Source organism: Dermacentor albipictus, chromosome 10, assembly GCF_038994185.2.
Source record: "Dermacentor albipictus isolate Rhodes 1998 colony chromosome 10, USDA_Dalb.pri_finalv2, whole genome shotgun sequence".
NCBI classification, from domain to species: Eukaryota; Metazoa; Arthropoda; class Arachnida; order Ixodida; family Ixodidae; genus Dermacentor; species Dermacentor albipictus.
The window spans coordinates 12,636,577-12,656,023 of record NC_091830.1 but is presented as its reverse complement, the minus strand read 5'-3'; the positions used below and the strand labels follow the sequence as shown (position 1 = coordinate 12,656,023).

Sequence of the window (19,447 nt, the reverse complement as noted above, 5' to 3'; positions counted from 1 at the left end):
ACTGCGCCGTTTCGTTATCTCCGATGGGTTTCAAAAACGTCTTCATCTGCGTGGTCGCCGGTGTGCTGGCCGTGCTCGCGTTGCGCCAGTGGCGCGTCCGTACCTGGGGCCGTTGCCGGAGCAAGCGCTCCATGATCGGCAAGACGGTCGTGATCACCGGGGCCAACTCGGGTCTCGGTCGGGCCACGGCCATCGAGCTGGCGCGGCGCGGCGCCCGAGTCATCCTCGCGTGCCGCGACATCAGCAACGGCCTCCTCGCGGCCGCCGACGTCCGGCGGGTGTCCAGCATCGAGAACGTCGTCATGCGCTACCTGGACCTCTCGTCCTTCAGCTCGATACGGACGTTCGCCAACGGCGTGCTCAAGTCCGAGATGCACCTGGACGTGCTGGTGTGCAACGCGGGCGTCTTCCAGTGCCCGCTGGCGCTGACGCGCGACGGCCTCGAGATGCAGATGGGCGTCAATCACCTGGGACACTTCCTGCTGGCGAACCTGCTCATGGATCGGCTCAAGAACTCGCAGCCGAGCCGCATCGTGGTGGTCACGTCGAACCTGTACAAGCGGGCCAAGCTCAAGCCGAACGAGTTGCTCATGGACGAAAGCAACTACGACAAGCGCGTGGCGTACGCCAACAGCAAGCTGGCCAACATACTGTTCGTGCGCGAGCTGAGTCGAAGGCTCCGCGGGTCGGGCGTGAAGGCGTACGCCGTCAGCCCCGGCATGGTCTACACCAACCTGGGGCGCCACACGAAGCTGCCCTGGTACCTGATGATCCTGCTGCTTCCGTTCGCGCTCTTCGCGGTGCGGACCCCCGAGCAGGGCTGCCAGAGCATCGTCGACTGCGTCGTGAACGAAGAGTACGAACAGCACTCGGGCCGATTCTACTACAACTGCCGGCCCGAGAAGTTGGAGAGCATCGCCTTGGACGACGACCTGGCGCTCAAGACTTGGGCGGAGAGCGAGAAATTGACGGGCGTCTTGTCGGTGGACGTCAGAGGCTGAGCCCAGCCCGAACGTTATGGTGTCGTGACTTTGTGATCGTTGAGTTTGCTGGTTCAAAACTATTGGGGGGCCTGTGATCAAACCTGTTGCGAAGGCTTTCAGGACGTTCGCGCGCCCTTCGCGGCGCCTAGTTTCACGTGTTTAGTTTCACGATGTAATTTATTTCATGCCTGTCTTTCTTTTTTTTTCTGTCATCCCCACCACTATCATTATGGCCACACGGCTACACGCGTAAAATAAACGTGACCCTCCGTGTCAACTTAGCAATTTTTGTTGTTTGTCGAGGGACGGTCGTTTCCTTTTTGGCACGACGCCGCTCCTGTTGACAAACAATATCAAACACAGCGCGTGGTTTCTTTCCGGAACCGGAACTGGCTGAAAGCCAGCCGACGGTTACTCGACTAAAAACTTCACGTGCGCAAAATGCGGCGTAATATTTTACTCGCGGCTTGCCATAGTACAGACCGAATTAGAAACCGTGTATTCTAAATAATGTTCACCGTTTTGCGGAAAAGCGCAGCGCTCGACGAGTACGAAACTGCGGCATGTGCGTTCCACGGTGCGGCCGAATTCGCTTTGAGTTGGAATTAAAATCCCCTGGCTTGCTGCAGCGGCTGCAGGGGCGAGAGAAAGCCGCCGAAGGAGTTGGAAAAAAATTCCCACATGCCGTACTGAGATTTTTTTTTTTGTGTGTCGCACCGGCGCATCGTCGAACATGGCAAACAAAAAGAAGAAATACAACGCCAGGTTTCCGCCCGTAAGCCAGCGCCTCTCCTGTCACAAATGCTGACGCGTTTCGTTTCTCGTATTGCTTTGACGAACGCGCGCTTTGAATGGACGCGGAATCGCCTCGTTGCTAGCACGGCCAAATGCCTCTGGCCCGCTCACAGGAGCCACAGATGTCGCCGTGCTTACAGCCGCGGGTCAGGCGGACGTCCCAGTGTCGCGTATCGAACGACGATTCGGGGTCGGACGGTAGCGCGCGCGTATGCGCCGGTTCGCCACTGCAATATGGTCGAGAGACCGAAAACGAGGGCCGTAGTACGAAGCCGTTTCCTTCGCCCGCCTCGACGTGCTCCACTTTTTTTTTTCTCTCTCTATACTTCTGTTTTATGTTGTTCGCACCTCGCGTTCGACCCGCCGTAGCGAGGGCCGCTTGTCGCTAAGGCGGGCACGGAGTCAAAACTGACCCCTTCCTCCCCCCCCTTCCCCGGGTCCGCCTGCCTCTTCCGCTCGGCTCGTGGTCACAACGACGGAAATCGAACGGGTCCGCTATTTTATTAAGAGCGCGATCGTGCGAGAGCCCTCGAGATGTGAATCGGTTGCCGAAGCGAAGACGGAGCAACGTGCTCGTTAACGTATGTTCCACCGGCTGCTCTCGAATTTCGTCACTGCTTCTTGTTTTTATTTTCAAGGTTCGCTCGCGTTTTACGTTCTTCCCTTCCCAATGCTTCTTTGAAACACCGTTCCCTCGGTGTTTCTCTATTCGTTCCTTTTCCGTCTTTTCTTTCTTTTTTTTTTTTCGCCCACTTTGTCATGTTGGCGCCAACGCGACTGTGATTTGCCTATGCGTGTTTTGTTCGCGGTAGCTACACAGTGCCTACGCTCCCCATCGCCAACGCTTCGATGGAACGAATGAGTTATCCATCATGCTTGCGTTTGTCTGCGAGCAAAGTTCGAAGGGGAGAGAGCCTTTGTGAATAAGTGTGGCTGTACAGCGCGTTATGCATCGAGCATAGAAAAGTAACGGAGCCGAAATGGTGGCCAGCACGTATCGGCGTTTCTCGCGACGTTTGTGCCGATCAGCGAATCGTTTTTGCTCGTCACAAAACTTGATCGCCTTTACAGTTGCAAAGTGCGTCGGTGAGTCAGCAAGGTGTTTGACGACGTCAAGCAAACTTTTAGCCTTGGCAAGGGGTCACAATTACCTGACTCTTTCAGATTCAAATGAAGCATACCCATACCTGTAGAATGCAGAGATTGTCGCTAGGCATTTATTGTGGCCATGTTTAGTCAAAGAGCTTGAAGGGCGGTGATTGTGATTAAGTATTGTCTTGCCCGGTTTATTTGCAAGAATGAATCTTGGAATAAGCTTCTTGGTTTAGCGGGAATTGAGTATTCTGCGCAGGAAACCTGAGGGCAAGCATTTGCATTGATCCGTTTCATGTTATTTTTGGTTCTGGGAGTGTGGCAATAAATTGAGCATAACAAACGAAGTGAAGTTCTGTTTTTGTTTTTATTTTTTATTTCACCATCTCCTTTGCTGTGCAGTTACTACGGTTGATGTGATAGCTGCAGTTAAGTTCTCCATGTAACCAAACACTATGCCAACTCAAAAGGGCAAAGGCTTTCTCTTGTGTGTGCATTTTCATGCCGTTTTTTTTTCCATCTCTATATTTTGGTGCACTTCTGCTTCACAGGCAAGAATCAAGAAAATAATGCAGAAAGACGAAGAAGTCGGCAAAGTTGCTGCACCAGTACCTGTTATCATCTGTATCCTTCCATCTATGGGTGCTTCTTTCGATTAATCAGTGGTTTACTGTTGGTCACCAATATTCTTGTTCTCTTTCTTTCCTTGCTTGGTGTGTACCTGGCTCAATTCTTTAAAGCCACATTTATCTACAGCATAGGGTTACCTACAAAACGTTACCAGAGGCAACTCTCAGGCTAGTGTTTACGGAAGTTGCAAGGACGGTGGTTTAGCCAGCCTGTGCAGTGATCGGGGTGCCTAACATGACCCTTCTGGCTTCAGACGTCTTCATAAACATTTCCAGTTTCATCGCTGTCAAAAAAAATGTTGCCCTGTAAATGCAGCAATTCACAAGAGAGTCAAACTAGAGAGTCTTAGTTTATCCGTAAGTTTCCTCAGGTTTTCAGGTTACCAGGTTACTGGGGCCGTTGCCAGCAGCAGCAAAGCTGGTGGGACATAATGTGGCATTTTGTGCAACTGCAATGTGTGTGAAAACTTTTTATGTAGTGTCAGTGTTGCAGCAAAAAAATAACAAATACTGCATGGCAACAATTATGTTGCTAGTGACACTTTACACCAGCATTGAAGGGGATGTTTAGTTCACTGCAGCATTAGTTTGGCATGCTTTCTGGCTAGACACTGTGTTGCCAGATGTCAGTACGAGCTTTGTTGCTTCCGTGCACCTCTCTGAGAACCCGGCAATATGTTTACGGACACACTAAAGCTCCCTACTTATTGCTTTCATGTGTTCAGAAAAATATAATTACTTGTAAATTTCAAAAAGAAAGGCATAATAGATAATGCCTCAAAAAACGTCTGAAGCAACAAACAAGGAGATTGGGAAAATTCATGTTCTATCCGTTTGCATCCAGCTGAGCCATTGCAGCTCCTAAGTTCGTTATACTAGTTTTTGTGGGGAGCTCTGCGTTGAACATAGTGAGTCTCTAAAGAGTATTGTTGTATCTTGTACCTTGAACTCTAGACCAAAACCAAACCTAACAACACAAATATGGGCAATCCTATTTTAATTCAGCCACCACCACCATATTGCAAGTAGTGGGCTTGCTATACAGCACAGCATCTTCAAGAAAGTGGTTAATGGAGGCATTGTCATTCTTGCACGCAGTGATGCGCAGTCTATGTGCCTGTAAAATTTATTTTTGTAGCTCAGTTACTTTGAAGGGATTTGCCATGCTATGTAGTTTAAGGGCATATGAACCATGGTTAAGCTAAACTTCAGTATCACCTACGGCCCTTTATGCTCAAGTATAGAGAAGTGTTACCACAGTTATGTATGCACCAAACTGTGGTTAATGGAAGTATTGTTTTGAAGTTGTCGATGTAGGATAGTGTTATTGCTCAAAGCTGCAACTATTGATTGGCCTAACTGCTGTTAGCGTATTTCTTCTGTTAACTATTAACATCTCATTATGGTATCACCTAGGAGCTCTGTTAATGTTTGTTGCCAGAAAAAGCTGCTATTCAATATTGAGCAAACCTTAGGTGCAGCTGGCCTCCTTACATAATGGAGAAACGCAAGTAAAAGAATAAATGACGCTGTTACACCTGCCTTCTTGCAGGCATTGTTTTATTGTTGGAACTGCGTGTCGTGTAAAAAGTGTTCACTTGTTTTTGTATCACCAAGAACCTGCGAATGGTGATTTGCATTGTCAGTGAATCTGAAAACTAGGCTCGTGTATGTTGCCTTGACTCGACTCTTGCAACGTTCAGCACGAGCCCTTGAGCTTTTCGTAGAGTCCCTTGTAAAACGTGCCAGTGAAATCACAAGGTCGAGAAGTGCCAAGACGCTCTCCACGTCTCATTTGTGAGTGGCTCTGACCTCTCCTTTATCATTTTAGTTTTTATACTTGTGTGGTGTCTCTTACCACGGGGTGTACGTATCATTGACAGGCTCATTCTCATCCCATTGTATAAATACTACATTGAATGTCATTATAATGAGTTGCCAGATATAACAAAGTAAATGTAATGTTTCATTGGTCATACTTTTATTTCTGTAAGTCCTGCTGCTACAGCGAAACCAACCGTGTTAAATCCGAGAATACCGGGTGCAGGGGAGTAGCTGTTTGCTTGCTCGCAGTTCAAGATATGTATCTTAGTAGCAAAGATGTCAAATACTCAGTAAGAGCAACTTGAAACAGCACATTTTGGATGTGCATGCTCATTTAGGCTAACGGCTTGGCTTGGCTTGCCTGCAGTCAGCAAGCCTACAGGCTAGTCCTGTGTACTACCAATTGCACGGATGCTTACAATGGTAGAAAAGTGCATTTGTTGTTTAGTGTTGATCTTGTGCCACATATCTGCATAGCAAGTCGCCCATGGGCCATCAGAATTATCAGGAGACCGTTTGGTGGCCTGTCGAAGGCATGGCACTTGTGGTTATTTTTTACAGACTCAATCACTTTTTCTCCGATGTCAGTGTGTACACGTGTAATGAATATCGGGTACAACGAAGGTATGTTCGGGTCATATGTGACTTCTTTATAAGCAAGTTCAGGTGTATTAGCATAACTTCAAAGACAAACCATTTAAGATTGCTTTGTTGCATTTTTAAGTTTGCCTGCTTTTGTAACTGGCTTTATTCAGGCTTCAAGATGTGTACCTGTAAACAAAAGTATACGGACCATGGGTTTGAAGGAAAAACTCTTTTGTACCTTAGCCGCACAGGCTGCAGTTCACTACTGCAGTTCAAATTTTACCACACAGAACACCATAGTGCACTCGTCAAATTTCAACTGTTGAAGAAGTATAAATTTTTTTTAAAAACTTGTGGTCCGTACACTTCTGGCTACGAGTGTACCTTTGGTATTTGGGTTTACTTAGCATAAATCCAAATGCAAACAAGTCAGAAGCAACTAATAAGTGTCGTTGCGTTTCCAAGTCTTCCTGCATTGGTAACAATGGCTAAATCGATTCAGGCTCCAAGATTTGCATTTGGTGCTACACCACGCATAAAAAACAGGTGCAGAGCAATTTAAATTCACCCTTTTTTTGTAATTGTGTAAGAGGCATTGTAGTTCATAGCTCATAGCTATTTTTTTTCCTGTTATTGTTTCAATTTATGCCTATGAAGACTTCCCAAAGTTGGAATTTGAAGAATACCACAGTTGAAACTGAAAAGGTTTAAAAATTTGGTGAGAACTACCAAAAAACTTTTGAATCACTCAGTATGGCAATTGTAGTGTTTGTCTAGCTTGTAGCGCAGTAACCCCTCATTACAAGATAGTAATTATCTATTACAAATTTGCAGACTTTATTCCCTAGGAGCACCGTGAACAGACACTCTATAGCTGCGCCAAGAATGATCCACACCACAGACAAGCATAAATGTTTATGAAGTGTAATCATGCAATATTCATATAACAGTAGCCAAAATTAAGTGCTCTGGCTAGAGTTGTTTCCCACTATACGTAAATGCCCTGCATTGTTATACCTTCATTGATTCTATAAGTTGGCGTCGCCACTGCGAAAATTGGGCTATGAAAAAATCTCTCAATGACTGTATTTGTTTATTTCTTAATCGTTTTTTTTTTCCCTAAGCTTGTCGCAAACAAAAAAAATCTTAAAATCATTAGCTTCATTATGATAATCGTATACAAGCTCTAAATATGTGGCATTTTCACTATTGCATTTTACAACTGCCAACTCTTACATAAGTGCAAACGATGAGAGGTGTACCTGTCATCAAACGTATTTGTGTGAATTCTGCCCTCTTGCCCACCGTATTGATACATTAGAGTTGGCCGTAGTGCCCGATATCTCAACCGTAACCTGAACGAGCGGAATTTAAGGCCACATTTAGCCCGCTAGATGTCTGGCAGTTCGGGCAGGCCAAAAGTTGGTGACAGACCGTGGACTGTCAGCGTGCCTTGCCTGCCTCCCAATACCCTGGAATTTCATGCGGGATCCCTAGCGCACCATTAAAGCAATGTTTTGTTTAGCTGTCACCCCCCCCCCCCCCTCCCTTAAATTTGAGGGGATGTCTGTCTTGCCAAGTAAGCTGGGCTGATCATTGAGACAGTCATTGAGACAAGTTGGTGACTTGATTAGCCGATCCTTAATACCAGCGCACAATGTGCATTCGTGCAAGGATTTACAAGGGCCAATTCTAGAGCCAGTGCACTGTCATAGACCCCACACTGCTCATACTTTAACCAATAGAGATAACCAACGAGTGTCCCTAGCAGGATATCTTAGCAGCTCTACTAGGTAGCTGTGGCTTGACTGACAACAATCCTCTAATGGTTTATGCTCAATTTCTATCTCCTACTCTATGATAAAGATGTCATTCCGAGTTACAACAGCACCTGGTACCCTGCAAAGTTTCATGGTGTTCTAGTAGGCCATTCTTACGTGATGCGCACATATTAAAGTGAAAATGTGACAAACGAAATTTCTCAAAGGTGTTTTGGAATCCACACTGTGCCTACGATTCTCTGTGTCTTGGGAATTTTATGCAGCATACGGACTGAGACCCAGATTGCATTTCTATAGGTTCACGCTTGCGGAAGTGCTGTAGCTGACTCGGGCTATTTGATGCATCACCTTAATGACAATACTTTTTGTGCTGGCAAATATTGTGGATTGCCTCGCCTGCAAGGCACTATACAGCCTCTGCGATTATTGCGCCAACCACCTCATACTATGTAGTTTGCGCTTTCCCCAGAATTTTGACATACCTGATTGGCTACACACAATGTTCCATACCTTGTGTTCTCTGTGACAGCCCAGAGAGTGCTATAAATTGGTGGGAGACATTTACCTCAGGTTGTCCTTTTGCTAGCAACTCCCTCACCCACCCCCTTCGGATGCATATGCATACACGCAACAAACAAACAACTTTTTTGCTGGTACTCCAAAATGAGGGTCACCGGCTCTCGGGGTGGTTATGTGCAAGGACCTCCAGACACGCGTTTCTGAGCTCCCAGCACTTGCGTTGAATGGAAGCTTCATTAGTGGGGACCCTTGCGCCTCGTAAATCAACTCTTGTTAGCCCCTCCCCCCCTCATATATCTTCCACTATCTTCCCTTTCTTGTTGCTTTTCATTCTATTGCATGGGCAAGCAAAGAAAAAGGACTTTCAAGAAGTCCTCTTTGTGCATCACAGTTTAGTGTCGAGTGTTCTGACAACTTCAACACGGAATTTGGGTTTTTTTTTTTTTTTCTTGTCTGTTCAATCAGCTGTGGAGTATTTGTGGCATGCGCACCTTGGAATGTGTGCTATTATTAATAATGTGTTTAAACATAAGCGATTTGATTGAAGAGAGTCTGGAAAGGACACGGGTCTAAAAGAAAAGTCGAGCAGCAGAGGGAGTCCTAGAAATACAAAAGAAGAGCTTTGGATGAAAACAGCAAAATGGAAATACAAAATGGCATGTACAAAAAGCCCTTGGGCTACGCACGAGATTCTCCAGATCATGGAAGATGCCGAAGTAGGGCATACCTGCCATTTCCTGCTTGTATATATATATATATATATATATATATATATCATAAGAGAATGAACAAGTCCTCGTAACCAAAAAAAAAAAAAGAAATACCAACAAGTGTTGGGGTGCCCCAAATGATTTGTTAAAATGCTTGTTTCTACGAACAAGTGTTGCTACCCTGGAGGTGGATGTGTCATGAGTGGTGACATTATTATGTTCTGGCTCACTCTATTCCCACGATCACTGCGACCAATGCACACAAGTGAAGCTGGAAGAAATGCGGGCAGCACTTCTGGTAATCTTTTTATGATCAGCGTTCCCCCACCTAGCCTTCTTGCTGCGCATCAGCAAAATGTGTCATGACGTCAGAATAACATCAATAACACCGAGTGCAACATTTGTAGAACAAGTTTAGCATAAAATTAAAATATATCATAAATATTTGCCTACCATCATGCTTGCCAAGTCTCGTGCTTTTAAATGGGCCCTGAGCCACTTTTTATCGAAGTGGAGAAAGCCATTTGAAGCGAAATTGGCTATTTGAGAAATACTTTGCCGCAAAAAGGACTTCAATGCATTCAGCAGAAGCGGAGTTAGTTTCAATCAAACGTGGCCTCCGCTGTGCTCCCGTTCCTTCTTCAATGCACTGCACTGCGATGGCTACGGCGCAGAGTGGCGGGCCCACAACGCTCCGCCTTCTAAATGTCACCGTGGTGCGCAGTTGAAATTTCCTTTTGAATGTTAACGTAGGTGCCACAACTACCGCCTTTGGTGCCTACGTCGTGCTAAACATAAGCCAAACGTGGTTGTCGTCAGTGAGCCGCAGTGCACCACTTAGCTGGTGGGCTCATGGCGCCACCCCGCGGCGACCACGGTATCTACGCCACATAGCCGACCACAGCTTCAAGTGAGCTATCGGCCAATAGCAGCCATCTACTAGAGTGAAGAAATAGTGCATCCGATGACGAAGTAGTGCGTCTAGAAGAGAGGAATGACAGGGCCTCCTGTTGAAAACAGAGCGTTTAAGGGAAAAGTGACTCCGCAAACCGCTTGCGAGCTCCACACACCTTATACAACAGCAAAATTTGGCTGAGATGTTCACAGCAGCGTATGCTACCCGTGGAATATGTTATTTCATCAAGCCCAAAGGGTGGTTGAGGGCCCCTTTGAGCATGAGAATAGTGTCGTGGAGTTTTTACAACTTAGGAAACGTGTGTCGTTACTCCTTTAACACATTCCACCTGTGTTGCTGTAGGCACTTTGTGATGAATTGACAACAAAGTAAAAACACATAAATACCCCTATTTCCTTTTATTCCCCTTTTCTTTTATGCCAAGATGTATGCATTCCTTATACCTGAAACAAATGCTTACCTTAAACCTCTTTTAAATTAAAAAAAAAATTCCAAACTGCCCTTTTTGATGCCGTGCACATGTATTAACCAATACAGCAATGGCTGTCACTAGGTTTTGTGTACTTATATCTCGAAGCTAGTGCTAGGCACTAAGTTTCTATCGAAAACGTTGGGCACTAAGTGTTGGCTAACTTCAGTCCTGCTGTTGAAGCATGCCCCCTAAATACATTAGTTAAATGGTGAATTAGGGAATTTTTAATTAATAATTGTATGTATTGGCAATAATCGCACACATTCTGATTAGCACTGTTTGTGTCAAGCCTGGTCAGTAGAAATTTCTAGTATTTAGTATTGCACTATTTGCTTTGTTTAGATCCCCCCAGTCACTTCCCACACTTCTGTGCAGGTGGTCAGCTTGTTTTCCTTAGGCCTGTTGACATTGCAAAGGTCTGTATATGGTGGTCCTGAATGGTTAGCCCCCTGCAATTCAGTAACCGCGTTGCATTTTAACATCTAGCCTATCTCTAGTTTGTTCATTTAATCATGGTGGCGTCTTCTGTATTTTTTTTTTTTAACATCAGTGCAATCGCACCAGAGTGGCACTGTAGAAAGAAAATGGTTTTGAGTGCAGTGCACAGAATAAGCTGTTGCATTGAATAACGCAAACGCCATACTCATAAGTGCAGTTCCGCCATGCCATGGAGGTCGTGCTTTGTTGGTGGGTGAAGTCTCTGAAATCTTTCTTAAGCCGTGCGAAACAGCTGGTGTTCACGTGAGCAGCAGCAGCTGTCAAAGCCGCTGCGTGAATATTCATTTGACGAACAATGGGTGCATGCGTCGTTCGCCTCCAATATAATTTCCACGCAAACTCCTTCGTCCCTGCTGTACCGCTTTAAGTGGGGACTTCGCCTGGGGGCTGGCTCTTGATCTCCCTATTCAGATACATGTGGAATGCAGAAATGCCTTCACTAGCCAGCTGTTAGACGTGCTTGAATAGAGCTTGCGGCATTTGAAAGAGAAAGCTGAACACTACCAGCTGCAGACAGTCGAATTTTGAGCTAAGGCATCGTAGTTACTACTAAAATTTCAGAGGAATAGGTAAATTTCAAACTCAAGCATATATTTGACTTATGCATAACTCTGCACCAATCGTAGGGTATTGTGCTGCTGTAAACTGCACCGGGTGTAGCAACTTAGGTAGATGAATGCAATACAAGTTTAAATTGTTACAATATTTACAGAAGTCCTACTAAATCCCCACAATGGAGCTGCCTTAGTGAAAGACAGAAATTGTTATCCTGAGTGTAACAAAAAGATTCAAAGGAAACTCATACATGTTTTTCAGAAACTAGTTTGCGTTTCTCAAAACCAGAATGTCTGGGCTTATTTGTCTAGGTCCAAGAGTCCTGGTTTTCTGGGTTTCTCAGCTCAGGTTGGAGAACTTGCATTTTGGGGTGTTTCTCGGGCTCGCATTTCATACAAGTTCTCGGGCTTTTCAGTCCTGGTCTGAAATCGAGAGTTTCATATGGGTTTCTGGGTTTCTCAGGCTTGGGTGTTGTAGGGGTTTTTCAGATACCTGTTTATAAGAAAACACTACAGGCTTTCCTTTTAGTCTTGTGCTACTCTCCAGTGGATAATGACCTTTCCTTTTCGTAATAAATTGGTTTGTTTTTTCTGGCACCCTCCCTCCTCATTTCCGATCACCTTTCCCAATTGGTTGGCAGGAAGGCGTGTATCCTGGCGGACGAACGTCTGCTCTTCCTGAAAGAGTTGGTCTCCACAGTGCCCGACGTCCAAGGCGACGAAGAGCCCTACGAGGTACCTGTGCGGCCCAAACTTACCGGGTGAGCTCCGTTTTACTGCATCAGCTGTCATGGGATCTTGAAATGGTAAATTTGACATGTGCACACTTCCCTGAGAAAAGTGGGTTAACCGTTGTTGTGAGCTTAAATTTACACTGACTTAGTGACCAATAATCGTGTCCGAAATTACTGTGCTTGTCCGAAGCGTGAGGTAAATATATTCGTGCGCGGGAATGCTTTGTAGGATATCTATTTTTTCTCTTTACATTTGTGTTCCCATCCTTTATTGGTACTTGGAAGTAGTGTGATACCGTTTGGAGCATTCCCCTGAGTGTATCCCTGGATCTTTAGTGCATGTCGTGCATTCATTACTGAGGTTTCTTTCTTCATGTGATGGAGAAATATAATTTTCCACTTCACTAAAGTCATTGTAACTTTAACTGAAGCCAGGAGCATCAGTCTCGTAAAACACGTGCTTTAAGATTGCCGTCATGCAGACCACCGGCGAAAGTAAAACACAGATCGATGGTGTTTTTTTTTCACACCATTTGGTTGCTTATTCAAGTGCTGCCATCTATGGAGAAGAGGGTAAAATAGTAGACGTGCACATTTGTGTGAGCGCTGGAGAGATTCCAAGCCGTGGAAAGCTGTAGAATGTGGTTGGCAGACTAGTCGTACATTGGATCGTGCAAGAAAACACTGTGCCAAACATAGGACAAAGGAGAATAAGACATGGGACAGGGTGTGTTTAGCTTTGCTCGTTTAACATCACATTGTGGTGAGGACACAAACACTGCTAGATCTGTAAGTTAAGAATCAAACTCATTATCAGGCGAAATTGCGCTAGGAAAATAAACAGCACTTAAATCAACATGATAGCGACAAGCACAGTTGTGATTTGTCGAAATCCAAATTCGCAGGTGAAGTCCATCTACTATTTCTGCATGACTCTTATATCATATTTACCGGATTTTAATGCACCCTTAATTGTAACATGAACCTCAATCTTTATGCATAAAACAAATGTAAAATGCAAGATACCCTTTCTTTTTCTGTCACCAGATCTTCATGGTTTTCATGACTCTTCAGGTTTTCATGAATCAAGTCCTATGTGTTATATTCAAACTTGTACACGTTACTGAAAGAAAAGTAACCTATTACAAATACAATTACTTCATTCAGAAAAGTAATCGGCTACATTTACCAATTACTGACCCACGAAAGTAATTAAGACATTCCTCAAACGTAATCGATTACTTCTGTGTTACTTTCATCTAAACATTTATTACGATTGCACAGGTACAGTAAACTGAACAAGCTGGCCTGGCACTTTCAGTTGGTCCTCTGCAGCCCTTCGCACATTGCTTATCTTCACTAATAGTTGCCTTTGAAAGGTTTCGTTGGTCATCTTTCCTCGTTTCTGTTGTGAAGACAAGTGGCACCGAAAGCTCGCTCAATAGGTGTGCTGGGGGGTAGGGTGGGTTTGTAACATACGGACATCTTGCGCAGAAGATTGTTGTTACTCAGCATCTGGGTCCTCTGTGAAATGCAGTGCTTCGTTGTTGCTGGGACTTGAAAAACAACGCTCCCGGTTGGGACAATGAAAAGCTGAAAGAAAGTTACCCATATTTTATTTCCTGGCATTAATGTCCTAAGTGGGCCTAAGCTATCGACACATACCAGCAGCAGTTCAGTTTGTCAGCCCACATCCGGTGTCGGCCCGTTAAGATCGGGAAATAAATACTGCATCCGCGAGGCTGCTGCTTGGCACGATGTCAAGCATTCTAATGTAGTTCCCACCAAATTCAAGTTCTCAAAGCTGCGTCGCCTGTTGCAGCATATCTCGTCAATAAAGTAACTGGTTACATGTACTTGGTTACCGAAAAAGGTAATTGAATTATGGTGTGTGTTACCAAGTAAAGAAAGTAATCGTTAAAATTGCAACACAATGCAAAAGTTTAATTGATTGCTAGTAATTAATTACATTTAGTCCATTATGTAGAAGTCTGGTAGTATATTACCTGACAGTCCCCATCTGGTCTCCGTTGTGCAGTGTCCGAAAGCTGCGTGCCAAGAATGGAAGCAGCGACGTGCCGGGACCCAGTCACTCCACCGCGGAGGAGACGGACAGTGCCGAAGACGAGGAGGAGGACTACTTGGAAGAGGTTGGTGTTGTGAGCACTCTGCCTTTCTTTAGTCTCTCTGCCGAGCTTTTGGCCGAGTAATTAAAGTCAACTACCAATTTTCCGGACGCCCAATTTTTCAGACTTGCCCGATGCTTTGGATGCCTTCGTGTACGCCATAGAGTCAGTGAACGTCTGAAATATCGTACACAAAAACCCTTCCCCGTCCAGTTTTCCGGATTTTTTGCCATGACCATAGGTAGGCGATATCGAAGCCACCACTGCTGCCATGTTGATTATCTCCACATGGCAACAGTGAAGCACACTAGGAGTGAGAAGGGGCAATTATCACAAGACACAGTATATATTCCTTAATAATACACGCATACACCGTCTCCTGTCGCAGTATGAGCACCGATGCACCTAGTAAGCGTACAGGTAGGCCTTGAGAGCTATTTCAGACGTGCCTGTGGTGATTTGAACCCTTGGCAGCATGTAGGAGGCATGCATGCATTTTTTTTTGTGTCCTAGGCAGTCCGAAAAATCTGATGTTGACTGTATTTCACTGGCTCACAGAAAGTGCTGAAGCAGTAATCGCTCAGCCTGTTGGTGTTTCGTCTACATCCGAGGAGAGCATTGCAAGCCTCCGATTTCGTGCTACGCTTGTTGCTAAACACCAGCACGAGCGAATGTTTTCGTTTTTTTTTTTTTTTTTTTTTAACTGTTCAGCAGCATCCGCTCGCATTTGGCAACAGGGATTTTTTTCTTGTTCAGACCCGCGGGGCCTGTAGCCTTTACTGACCTCAAATGCTACTTGTGCAGGAGACGGACGACGGGAGCAGTGAAAACACAGCCGAGGCCCTGTGTCCGCCAGTCTATCAGGGCGTTCGGAATGCTGCCTACGGCCACCCCCCAACGTGAGTATCCTCTCTCTCGAGTGTTTCAAGAAATCAAGCAGGACGCGCCAGGTGACGCTGCGTTGTATGTCTGCACCATTCCTGCAGAAGACGCAGCTTGTCTCGTTTGCAGAGGAGACAAGCTGTGTCTTCTGCAACTGCCTCACATGCCACTTTTCTGACATCAGAGGCAGTTTAGCCTGCACAGAACACTTGTCTGCCCGGAAGCCTACTCTGAAGTGCCGGTAATGAAGTGAAAAAAAATTGTAGGTACCAAAGCTGCTCTTGAAGCATGGTGGCTAGTTGACGTGTCATTACCATACAGGTATCTGGTGCAGAAGTTACTAAAGATACACAGCATAGATGGGAACAGTGTACACGCAAGAAGTAAAAATAACACATTTTATTGTCAGCATGGTTTTAATGGGGCAGCAAGGGCAAAAATAGAAACACAGAAGAAATATCCTCACTTTAAATCTGTAAGGATTTGGCACAACTGCATATAGAAAGTTATAGAAACATGCAGGGAGGGAGGGCGTAATCATGGAGCATTCGTCAGTAGTCCAAACGAATGCAGTGGTCATTACGGAAAAGAAACAAAAAATGAAGTCGTGAAAAGATTACACTACGTAGATGCATTCTGCAATTGCGTTGATCTTGTCTAAACTATGGGTTAATACTATGGCTGAAAATGCTCTGCAGATAACATGGATGTCAAAGCTCTTTTTTTTTCCGCCACGTTTGGACTGCGTCAGCAATGTACAACAGCTGTCGGGCTGTACCTACTGTGTGTACATCATTTTAGTTTGTGTTTTCTGTGTTTCTAATTTTTGCACCATAAGCACATATGTTATGTGTAGCTAATGAATGCACTGTTTTTTCCTATTCAAAACTTCTTAGTGCCTAAATTCAGTAACAAACACACTTCTTCGCATAAAAGTAGCAAGAGATGTGTGCTTGCTCACAGGCAGGGAAGTACAGGTGACATGAAAGCAGACTAACAATCAAGATTTCTTACTTCCTGAAAGATTCTGTGTCCCTCAGCATGATCACTGGCATGCAAATATATCTACAGTGAAACCTCAGTACAGTAAGCATAGGTGTTAGGAATTATCAGATGGAAAGAAGTGAATATAAAATGTTTGTTGCAAATGTAGTCATGTAACAAATAATTTTTAGAACAAATATAATGAAAGTATTTTCATTTCAAATGTGACTTCGTAACAAGGTTCGACTGCGTTTGTGCTGGCACCCATCAAGTCTTTGCCGCACTGCATCATTTGTCTTCTGCACCGCGTAGCCGTAATGAACAGCACGAGTTCACACACATTGACGTCTTACTGTAATATTTATCGTACTGTAATCGAATCAAACGTTTCAGTGATGAAAGCTGAGACAGTGGGACATATTGCTTCAATGTACTTCTTCACTGCACTTTTTCTTGTGCCTCACCACTCACTCTGCGACGTTCTTTGCAGATTTCCACCTGCCATCCAACACCTACCCCAGTTCCCCGCAAATTTCATGGCCACCGCAGCAGCAAACATCATGGCCAGTTCAGCAGCAGCGAAGCCAGACGATGACTATGATTCTTGAGGACTTGATAGAACTTCAACATACACACACATACACACACAAAGAAAAGAAAAAGAGCGGATGTGATATGCAACCAACCTCATTCACAAGGCCTGGGCTGACTGAAGTGCTTCGTGTGGCTTTCAACACTTTGAGTCACCAGCTGATAAGACTGACTAGAATGATAAGTGGAGTGATCAGTACAGCTTCACATTTTCCACAATGGGGCGTGAAGCAGCCTACTTGTTCATTGCCTTGAAATCAAGTTCAGGGTGTTTGCGCTTTCCTTGCCAATCCAAGGATGAAGGAGACGAAAAGCAAGCCAAGCCAAGGCACACAGAAAACCGGAACAGCTTGCGACGAAACATCCAGTGCTCTTGGCGTAGCATTTCTGCCAATTTGTGCAAATCCTGTCCATAGCTCAATGTGACACCAGTGCGACCCCGGTGCTGCACCAGTGCTGCACGAGAGTGGTCACTTGCTTGCTTAGCAGCAAGTGACTTACAGCAACACTTATGGCAACAATACAAATACAAGTGTTTGGTGACAACGCCTGGATTGTTCATAAGCATCAGCATTTCACCGGTCCTGTCTTACGACTGGGACTGTGCACCGAAACTGTGCGAAGCCTTCAGATGTACCCACAGAGCATGCCATGCGCTCCGCATAAAGCATACCCTCACTGTACCCGGCCCCCGTTTTCCCCGTCTCCCTTTCACATCGCCCTTCCAAGAGTGTTCATTCATTTGCGTCACCCATGTCATCGTTGTCAAGTCGTGATGTCCTAGAAGATGCACGTCTCCGTCTGCCACTGAAGCATCCCCTCGAGGTTGTGTTGTACATAGGCGGCCCCTTCCTTCCACGTTGTCTGTCAGGTGTGACGTAGTAACTTAAGTTGAACATAAAATGTTTGCTAATAAAATTGATTTTTTTATACTTGTGGGTGTAGCTTCTTGCCTGCTGTGACCATTTGGGGAGTGACGCATACATGCAGTGAAACATCCTCGTACACAGAGACCAACCCACCATGTTGGGTTTGAGGCTGCGGCATTCTCCTGCCGAGTGCCAGGTTGTGGGATCGATTCGCAGCCATGGCGACTGCATTCAAATGCAGGCAGAATTCAGTATTGCTTGTGAACTATTTATAGTGCCCTTTGGGTGCACATTAAAGGGACAGTAAGGAAAAGGATACTTTAATATGTAAATAGAAATATCTAGAGAGAAAAGTATGTAAAGGTATGCAAATTATGCATATACAATACTAAAGAAGCCCCCCTTGCCGTGAGAGGAAGCTTGGTGCTATATCACATGATGGATATTGACAGAGTTTACCCAATTGAAGCCCACTTAAAAACCAGTGAAAAATTGTGCAGCAACTGTCAAAGATGATTCTCAAATTTGGGGATAGCATAAACGATTGCACATGATATGCTGAATTGGTGCGCAGGCAGCTGGGATAATTTTACTGCAGCCAAGCGGCGCTGGTGCAGGTACAGCTGGCTTCATGGCATTGTGCCATATGTGGCAACGTCTTGTGATAAGCAAGCCACCCTCGCACCTCCCCCATGTTCCCATCACGCTCTCGTTATCCCATCACTCCCCTCCACTGCTGTTTGGTTAGATGAGGAGATGTCCACAAAAACTTCACAGCAGAGACAAAGAGAGCGATCATTTTAAAGGGAGTGCATATTGAAGGCACCAAAGACGGAACCAAAGTTGGTCAAACAGTCGGTTTGGAACATGGTTCCCTCCGCACACCAGCCCGACGCTCTACCCGTTAGACCATGGACTACCCAGTTACCCAAGTTAGCAGGAGAACGGTTAGAACCATAGAAACATACCGGAAAGCATGTGAAGTACCTGAAGAATGCTAATCGCATTATTAATTTTGCTAGAATACATATTTTATTAACCTAAGCTGGTTTAATGTTTCAGTTTAGTGTACATTAAGGAACCCCTGGCAGTCAGAACCACTAAGTTAAAACACAAGGTCCTGGTCAGTATTAGCGTGAGGACCTTGACTGCTACAACTACAGCATCTCTCATAGCTACAGTGTTGTTTTGATATCAAACTGCATCAACCAAGTAATGTACAGAGACCAACCTACCCAAACTTCTAGATTGCTATAAGGGTGACAAATGCTTTGCAAAAAGCCTGAGCAAGAACTCTTGCATGAGCTAGCCAAAGCTGAGCTGCAGTCAAAATGAAATGCCAATTCAGCATGGAGTGATGCTATACTAAAGCCATGGTATAGAAAATGAGGCTCATGAGAACTAGGAATAGAGGCGTTGGAATTAAAGCACGGTGCAGGGCAGCTGATATTCTGGTTGAGGTGAGTTGCACATCTCGTTTGTGATGCATAGAAAGCTGGAGGTGCATTAGGGTAACAGTGGTTGCAAGTGGCAGAGGACTAAAATTATTAGCAACACAGGATTGAATTGGCTGAACCAGTCACTAAGCTGGCCCTTGGTCCTGTACTATAGGCATTTTCCTATGTATGATTAGCTACGGGGACCGGAATCAGTTAACGCACTAACATAACGTCAAAGAAGGCTCCCGGGATGTGGGACTGCACAATTCCATGCTCTATCATATTTCCTGCTTATCTGTTGATTCATGTGTGTAAGCTATAGTTAATATGCTTCCAAAGTATACACAAACAGTCGGCCTTGATAAAAAAAATCTAAGTGCCCTTCCACTTTTTGAAGATGGATGACCAGCAAAGCTGTGTATGGGCCTTTTAGTATCGAACTGCTCCTATGTTGCGGGTCGGCC

General features: G+C 45.1%; 2 protein-coding genes across 3 annotated transcripts; both read left to right on the top strand.

Annotated features, from left to right (window-relative positions):
- The first annotated feature begins 14 nt into the window (after window positions 1-14).
- LOC139050956 (retinol dehydrogenase 14-like) lies at window positions 15-1,260 on the top strand. Its single transcript, XM_070527859.1, has one exon. It carries the CDS (start codon window positions 24-26, stop codon window positions 999-1,001), a length of 978 nt encoding a protein of 325 aa, XP_070383960.1. The 5' UTR covers window positions 15-23; the 3' UTR covers window positions 1,002-1,260.
- A 314-nt stretch (window positions 1,261-1,574) lies between these two features.
- NC2alpha (negative cofactor 2 alpha) lies at window positions 1,575-17,607 on the top strand. Of its 2 annotated transcripts, none has more exons than XM_070527863.1 (7): window positions 1,575-1,758; window positions 3,422-3,494; window positions 5,203-5,296; window positions 12,000-12,119; window positions 14,131-14,242; window positions 15,023-15,117; window positions 16,575-17,607. In XM_070527863.1, exons 1-7 carry the CDS (start codon window positions 1,717-1,719, stop codon window positions 16,690-16,692), a joined length of 654 nt encoding a protein of 217 aa, XP_070383964.1. In that variant the 5' UTR covers window positions 1,575-1,716; the 3' UTR covers window positions 16,693-17,607. The 2 variants fall into 2 exon arrangements, with proteins under 2 accessions (XP_070383964.1, XP_070383965.1); XM_070527864.1 differs by lacking the exon at window positions 1,575-1,758 and adding an exon at window positions 1,930-2,359.
- Window positions 17,608-19,447: the final 1,840 nt, after the last annotated feature.

Coding starts and splice junctions, on each gene's coding strand:
- LOC139050956 (XM_070527859.1), top strand. CDS start 24: ATGGGTTTCAAAAACGTCTTCATCTGCGTGGTCGCCGGTGTGCTGGCC.
- NC2alpha (XM_070527863.1), top strand. CDS start 1,717: ATGGCAAACAAAAAGAAGAAATACAACGCCAGGTTTCCGCCC. Junction 12,120..14,130: donor GTGCGGCCCAAACTTACCGG/GTGAGCTCCGTT, acceptor TCCGTTGTGCAG/TGTCCGAAAGCTGCGTGCCA. Junction 14,243..15,022: donor AGGAGGACTACTTGGAAGAG/GTTGGTGTTGTG, acceptor CTACTTGTGCAG/GAGACGGACGACGGGAGCAG.